The 8,419-nt window shown below is 46.5% G+C and overlaps 1 protein-coding gene across 1 annotated transcript; it reads left to right on the forward strand.

Annotated features, from left to right (window-relative positions):
* Positions 1-2,939: 2,939 nt before the first annotated feature.
* On the forward strand, positions 2,940-7,028 carry IGFALS (insulin like growth factor binding protein acid labile subunit). Its single transcript, XM_075319492.1, has 2 exons — positions 2,940-3,044; positions 4,565-7,028. The coding sequence occupies exons 1-2, from the start codon at positions 3,026-3,028 to the stop codon at positions 6,379-6,381; spliced, it is 1,836 nt and encodes a 611-aa protein (XP_075175607.1). The 5' UTR covers positions 2,940-3,025; the 3' UTR covers positions 6,382-7,028.
* The last annotated feature ends 1,391 nt before the right edge of the window (positions 7,029-8,419 follow it).

Raw genomic sequence — 8,419 nt, forward strand, 5'->3', positions numbered from 1 at the left:
TGATACTGTCTGCTGAGCTGTGTATCTAATCCTCTCCTGTGTGATACTGTCTGCTGAGCTGTGTATCTAATCCTCTCCTGTGTGATACTGTCTGCTGAGCTCTGTATCTAATCCTCTCCTGTGTGATACTGTCTGCTGAGCTGTGTATCTAATCCTCTCCTGTGTGATACTGTCTGCTGAGCTGTGTATCTAATCCTCTCCTGTGTGATACTGTCTGCTGAGCCGTGTATCTAATCATATCCTGTGTGATACTGTCTGCTGAGCTGTGTATCTAATCCTCTCCTGTGTGATACTGTCTGCTGAGCTGTGTATCTAATCCTCTCCTGTGTGATACTGTCTGCTGAGCTGTGTATCTAATCCTCTCCTGTGTGATACTATCTGCTGAGCCATGTATCTAATCCTCCCCTGTGACACTGTCTGCTGAGCCGTGTATCTAATCCTATCGTGTGTGATACTGTTTGCTGAGCCGTGTATCTAATCCTATTCTGTGTGATACTGTCTGCTGAGCCGTGTATCTAATCCTATCCTGTGTGATACCGTCTGCTGAGCTGTGTATCTAATTCTATCCTGTGTGATACTGTCTGCTGAGCTGTGTATCTAATCCTGTCCTGTGTGATACTGTCTGCTGAGCTGTGTATCTAATCCTGTCCTGTGTGATACTGTCTGCTGAGCTGTGTATCTAATCCTGTCCTGTGTGATACTGTCTGCTGAGCCGTGTATCTAATCCTATTCTGTGTGATACTGTCTGCTGAGCCGTGTATCTAATCCTATCCTGTGTGATACTGTCTGCTGAGCTGTGTATCTAATCCTCTCCTGTGTGATACTGTCTGCTGAGCCGTGTATCTAATCCTATCCTGTGTGATACTGTCTGCTGAGCTGTGTATCTAATCCTATCCTGTGTGATACTGGCTGCTGAGCTGTGTATCTAATCCTATCCTGTGTGATACTATCTGCTGAGCTGTGTATCTAATCCTATCCTGTGTGATACTGTCTGCTGAGCTGTGTATCTAATACTATCCTGTGTGATACTGTCTGCTGAGCTGTGTATCTAATCCTCTCCTGTATGATACTGTCTGCTGAGCTGTGTATTTAATCCTCTCCTGTGTGATACTGTCTGCTGAGCTGTGTATCTAATCCTATCCTGTGTGATACTGACTGCTGAGCTGTGTATCTAATCCTATCCTGTGTGATACTGTCTGCTGAGCGGTGTATCTAATCCTATCCTGTGTGATACTGTCTGCTGAGCTGTGTATCTAATCCTATCCTGTGTGATACTGTCTGCTGAGCGGTGTATCTAATCCTATCCTGTGTGATCCTGTCTGCTGAGCTGTGTATCTAATCCTCTCCCGTGTGATACTGTCTGCTGAGCTGTGTATCTAATCCTATCCTGTGTGATACTGTCTGCTGAGCTGTGTATCTAATCCTATCCTGTGTGATTCTGTCTGCTGAGCGGTGTATCTAATCCTATCCTGTGTGATTCTGTCTGCTGAGCTGTGTATCTAATCCTATCCTGTGTGATTCTGTCTGCTGAGCTGTGTATCTAATCCTCTCCTGTGTGATACTGTCTGCTGAGCTGTGTATCTAATCCTATCCTGTGTGATACTGTCTTCTGAGTTGTGTATCTAATCCTATCCTGTGTGATACTGTCTGCTGAGCGGTGTATCTAATCCTATCCTGTGTGATTCTGTCTGCTGAGCTGTGTATCTAATCCTATCCTGTGTGATACTGTCTGCTGAGCTGTGTATCTAATCCTATCCTGTGTGATTCTGTCTGCTGAGCTGTGTATCTAATCCTATCCTGTGTGATACTGTCTGCTGAGCTGTGTATCTAATCCTCTCCTGTGTGATCCTGTCTGCTGAGCCATGTATCTAATCCTATCCTGTGTGATCCTGTCTGCTGAGCTGTGTATCTAATCCTATCCTGTGTGATACTGTCTGCTGAGCTGTGTATCTAATCCTATCCTGTGTGATACTGTCTGCTGAGCGGTGTATCTAATCCTCTCCTGTGTGATACTGTCTGCTGAGCGGTGTATCTAATCCTATCCTGTGTGATACTGTCTGCTGAGCGGTGTATCTAATCCTATCCTGTGTGATACTGTCTGCTGAGCGGTGTATCTAATCCTCTCCTGTGTGATACTGTCTGCTGAGCGGTGTATCTAATCCTCTCCTGTGTGATACTGTCTGCTGAGCGGTGTATCTAATCCTCTCCTGTGTGATACTGTCTGCTGAGCGGTGTATCTAATCCTATCCTGTGTGATCCTGTCTGCTGAGCTGTGTATCTAATCCTATCCTGTGTGATACTGTCTGCTGAGCTGTGTATCTAATCCTCTCCCGTGTGATACTGTCTCTGAGCAGCTGCCCCCGCTGGCAGACCCCGGTAACTGCATGCTTCTATGGTGGTGATTAGCGGCTTGTTCTCTCCGGTTTCGCCTCTGGCGGCCGCGGTCCTGTGTACACATAACGGTTGATATTAATCAGGCGCGTTCCCTCCATTTATTTGCGTCCCTGATGGTATATACCTAGTATACAGGAAGAGGCTCCACTGTATAGCCAGCCACCAGTGTGTATGTCACTGCATGGAAACCGTCAGCAAGCAGGATAGATAGCAGCAGGGATTATAAACTGATCAGATCCACCATTCATTATTGCCACACGGCAAGAAACAGATCCAGCAACAGCAACCTGCTGACTGTTTCCATCCATGCTGTGAATGGGTTAATAGAGGGGGTCACAATGCACCCCCCGTCCGTCCTCCTCTACTTTTACCAGGTAGTGAATCCGTTAACGATGCACTAAGTCTTTCCAGGACACATCCCTTTAATTCCCCAGTCTATGATATCATGGGCTATGAATAGGCAGCCACCTAGTAACCAAGGTGTTAACCCCGGCAGTGAGAGGGTTAACGAGGCGAGCGCTTTCCAGGACCCAACCTATCTGCAGCCGGCCAGGAGCGCTCGCTGTTATCACCCCGCTCAGTGCTCGCAGTGACCCCCGCAGCCGCAGTGTCCACTCTGCTATGTGCCAGTATGGGACCTACAGGCGCAGGTAGGTGACCCTAAAAAGTCCAGGATACGCCCCAATACCCATGTCCTAGGGCTGAGGGGGGGGGATTGGGAAGTAGGAGACCTGTCACCACCACAGCCGCCCTCGATACCCTAATGCTACTAGAGCCAGGGCTACCTGCTGATGGTCTCCCCTCCAGGGTGTGGCCCGAAACTGCCCCCAATGCCTGCTGCTAACTCACCCACTCACGCACACTACCTGCTGGATGTATTGTATGGTTATATATATAAGGCATCGGGACCCCTAAAGTTCCTAAAATTCATTTTAGGGGGTCCCCAACTTCCATAAATCTGTATACGTACACAGTATGGTTAAGTACCCCTAAAATTGTGCTAAGAATCCTCCCACCAGGGTCCGACAGACTATGGGCAATGGAAGAGGGGGGCTGGGGGTGTACATTTGGGGTCTTACCCATAGATTACCCCATATAAGAAGCTCCACCTCCTTGCTGATGAGCTCCACACATATATGATAATTCGTATTCATTGGCGCCTCTAATCTCAGCATTAAAACTTCAGCTGTGGAAGTGAGGGGTTAATATAATCCACGTTACCGTCCTCCCCCCCCCCCCAATATTCCCTCCTGTGGGCTCACATGACACGCTGAGTCAGGAGCAGGCGGCATGATGCCAGCGGTTTTTGACACCTTCCCAAAATTCAGGAGTGAATAGTGAATATTGTCCTATAATGTAATAGATACGTTCCCTGCACTGGCGGGATACATATATATATATATCGCCAGACCGTGAGACGGTGAAAGAGGTGTCACTGACAAATAGGAAAGCTGCACGATGACCCATGGAAGGATAGGATTGAATAAGGTCAACTTGGGCAACGTTTTTGGACTTTGGTCCCTTAGACACTGCCAGCCCCCCCCATCACTTACTTTCATCATACCATCATTGCGAAATTTAAAGTGTTCCTGTCACCATGTAAAAGGTGTCCATTTTTTGCTCTTATTTTATTCCCACTGTTCCCCTGAGTAATCTGGTTTTTGTTTTGTTAAAATCCGCCATACGGTTCCAGAGATATGGATCTTTTTATGTAGTGGCAATTTTTAAGGTGTGGCTTACAGGAGTCCCTGGGGGCGTGTCTTATGGCTGTTGCGCATCATTGCACTGTGAGCCACGCCCCATTGGGAAGGCCATAAAAAGTAGCAACAAAGAAACAAGCCCCCATATCTCTGGAACCGTATGGCGGATTTAAAAAAGAAAAACGACGCAATACTCAGGGCATCAGTGGGAATAAAGTAAGAACAAAAACCAGCCACTTTTGTTCTGGTGATAAGTCTCCTTTAAGGCTACCCTCCAGGCTCATCCCCTTCATTGAGGCTCCTCCCCTCTAGCTATAGGTAGTAGCATCCTGATTGTATTTTATACTCTATCAGAATTCAGAGTTTGTGCCTATAAACATCATTAATCTGCAGAAGCTGAGCTGTAGTGTAAAGAATGAGGGAGAGACCACTCTTTTGACTTACTCCGTGTCCCGTTTTCTTCTCCACAGAGGTTGTAACCTTGATCCTTCTCTGCAGTTTTATGACGAGGACCTGTGTTTCCTCAGACTCTCGAACTAATGAAGGAGACGCCGCGTCATCATCTCCGGAGACCAAATGTCCAACATTTTGTATCTGTAGTTATGACTACAATGAAGACTACAGCGTCTTCTGCAGCTCACGGAACCTTTCCCGTATTCCAGATCTACTGCCCACAAATGTCCGAGCCTTATGGCTGGATGGGAACAATCTTACCATCGTACCCACAGAAGCTTTCAAAAACTTATCCCAGCTGGACTTTCTTAACCTGCAGAGTAGCCACCTGACTAGTCTAGAACCACACGCTCTTCATGGCCTCAAAGTTTTGGCCCATTTGCATTTAGAAAGAAACACATTACGGTTCTTGGCCCCTAACACCTTCCTTCACACCCAGAACTTGGTCTCCTTGAGCCTCAATAATAATTACTTCACAAAAATTGAAGATGGCTTATTTGCGGGTCTTTCAAACCTTTGGTACCTAAACTTGGGCTGGAACTCATTGGTGGCCCTTCCGGACACTGTATTTCATGACCTGCCTAACCTTAGAGAGCTCATTTTGGCCGGAAACCATCTATCCTACGTTCAGTCTCCATTGTTTGTGAGCTTGGTGGAACTAAAGGAACTGGACCTCAGTGGGAATATGTTACGAGGGTTGAAAACTCAAATTTTTATCAAATTACATAAGCTTCAGAAATTGTATCTCAACCACAACATCATCTCCACCATCGCTTTGCGAGCCTTTTTTGGCATGAAGTCACTCCGTTGGTTGGATATGTCACAAAATCGCCTGGCTGCCCTTTCTGAAGACACCTTCACCGGTTTACTAAGTCTCCATGTTCTTAGGTTGTCCAACAATTCTCTTATCAGCCTACGCCCAAGGGTCTTCAAGGATCTCCAGTTTTTAGAAGAGCTCAATTTGAGCTACAACAAGCTCCGGATTCTCGTTGAACGAGTGTTTGACGGTCTTGGACAACTTGAGTTCTTATCTTTGAATAACAATAACATTCAGGAGATCCGTCCAGGAGCGTTCACGGGACTCTTCAATGTGGCGGTGATGAATCTGTCAGGGAACTGCCTCAAGACTCTTTACGAACATTCGTTCCGAGGACTCGGAAAGCTTCATAGCTTACACATGGAGAACAGTTGTATCAGCAGGATAAAGCCTCACATGTTCTTGGGCCTCTCGAATCTTAGAAGGCTTTTTCTCCAGCGTAATGACATCTCAGTCATTGATGACAACAGCTTTTCTGACCTTCAAGATCTGCTAGAACTGGACCTTCGGTTCAATAAGTTGACTCAACTCTCAGCTAAATCCTTTGTGGGACTCAAGGATCTCTCATACCTTCTTCTGGCCAACAACCAACTGCAGACTCTTTCTACGGAGACCTTCAGTTCATTTCAAAGGCTACAATGGCTTGATCTTTCGGACAACCTCTTGAATGTTGTGGCTACTGACACCTTTCAGCCCTTTTCTCGTCTTCGGTATCTTGGCCTTCAAAGGAATCCGATGAAAACCATCTCGATTAGCTCCTCATTCATGAGTTCTCCAATCCAACAGCTGTGGTTACACGGGAACCATTGGGATTGTGGCTGTTCCCTAAAAGACCTCAGAGACATCTGCCTAAGAAATACCACCGTTGTGCCCAGATTTGTACAGTCTGTATCGGAGGGTTATGATACCAGTCCTCCTACTTATATCTACAACAACATCACCTGCGCCAGACCTCCGACGGTGGCAGGACAGGACTTACGGGATTTAAGTGATGAACATTTTTCACAATGTCCTTGATAGTAAGGTGACAAACTGACGCCCCTCTAGGACACCAGACTTGATATTTTTTGGAAATGTAAAACATAGTCAACCCCATACATTTTTCCCATTATGGGTGGAGCTTAGTTGTCACATGATAGGCCGCACATTGTTATAGGCAGCAGGAGGTTCTTACAAGGGGCAGGGGAAGAATACTTTCTGGTTGGACTTCTCCTTTAAGGAACTGCACCATCCAAATACCATCCCACCGATGGACCTATTGAGGATTCGGCCCCCGCTCGATTGTACCCATCATTTTATGCATTAGTTGGTCTGTGGAGTGAGTTCCTAGTGGACTGATCTACCCATATACAGCGCATGCACATTTCATTTATAGTGGACAGACCTTTACTGAACCATATAAAACACAGAACGTTCATTTGTTGGGGAGAAAAAAATTAAACGACTGTTATTCATTAATTAATACAATTAGAGTTGCCTGCAGCCACCACTAGAGGGCACTTACTGTTTAATTATATAATACATAAACTGTATGCAGTGTGCTCCCTCTAGTGGTGGCTTCAGGTAGCCAGGACTATATTGTTTATAGCTGTTTCAGAGAAGATATTGTATAAATTAAGAGTTCTAACATTTTGAAGCTATTTAGTGAATAAAGTAAATAAAAATGGATAAAAGTAAACGGATGAAAAACTTTTTGCGAAGGATGCAGAAAACATGCCTTCCATTGTAATGTGGGAGGTGAGGGAAGATGCTGGCTTAAGGAGCGGACATTTAGGCTCTCATTCATCATAGCAATTCCGGCACAACTGAGTTGCGCAAAAATGTAGCAAATTTTGGCGTTTAAACGTTAATTTCTCCAAATTTTGCCAAATGGGTGGGGCCTGAAAAAGATATGGGGGCTGTGATGGCGAAGCTCATCTACTTAATGATGAACTGTGGTGTTCCTACACAAGAAATCTTACTCCAGTCAAAAACTGGAGTAAGATTTCTGACGTGGCGCTCAGGGGTGCACGGCAGGCGTCAGATGCTTCAGATTCATAAGGAGGTGTGCCCCACATAATGAGTCAGGAGAGTCTGACTCCACCACGTCACCTCATTAAGACTGGGGGGTGTTGATGAATTGGGGCCTTAAGGGGGCTTTACACGCAACGATATCGCTAACGAGATGTCGTTGGGGTCACGGAATTTGTGACGCACATCCGGCCTCGCTAGCAACGTCGTTGCATGTGAAAGGCACGAACGGCCGTTAACGATCAAAATTACTCACCTAATCGTTGATCATTGACGCGTCGTTCCTTTCCTAAATATAGTTGCTGTTGCAGGACACAGGTTGTTGGTCATTCCCAAGGCAGCACACATCGCTATGTGTGACACCGCAGGAACGAGGAACATCTCCTTACCTGCCTCCCGGCCGCTATGAAGAAGAAAGGAGGTGGGCGGGATGTTACATCCCGCTCATCTCCGCCCCTTCGCTTCTATTGGGCGGCCGCTTAGTGACGTCGCTGCGACGCCGCACGGACCGCCCCCTTAGAAAGGAGGCGGTTCGCCGGTCACAGTGACGTCGCTAGGCAGGTAAGTCCGTGTGACAGGTGTAAGCGATGTTGTGCGCCACAGGCAGCAATTTGCCCGTGACTCACAACCGACGGGGGCGAGTGCTTTTACCAGCGATATCGCTGCGTGTAAAGCCCGCTTTAGTCTCCATTGGCCAGGCGGTGAAGGCTCTGTGTTGTGCCTGCTTGCAGACAGGAACTATGGAGACACAAAGGTTAGCATAGGAGCTGCATACACAAAACGATATGAGGTTTTAAGAAACCCTATATGCAAATTATGTTGGGGGGTTTTCACTGTAGATGCATTGGAGCAATGCAAAAATGGTTGCAGAAGAATAAGTACCGCTCTGTTATTTCTTTATACAGATAGCACCACACAGCGTCTTGATGTTAAAGGCTGACATCAAATGATGTGGATGATGTCACCACTGTCATCATGGTGGTAGTGACAGTAATAGTATGAACTCTTCTGATTTGTTAGTTTGCCAAGACTGAGCCATTTTCTG

The sequence above is a fragment of the Anomaloglossus baeobatrachus genome, chromosome 7 (assembly GCF_048569485.1).
Source record: "Anomaloglossus baeobatrachus isolate aAnoBae1 chromosome 7, aAnoBae1.hap1, whole genome shotgun sequence".
In the NCBI taxonomy this organism is placed as follows: Eukaryota; Metazoa; Chordata; class Amphibia; order Anura; family Aromobatidae; genus Anomaloglossus; species Anomaloglossus baeobatrachus.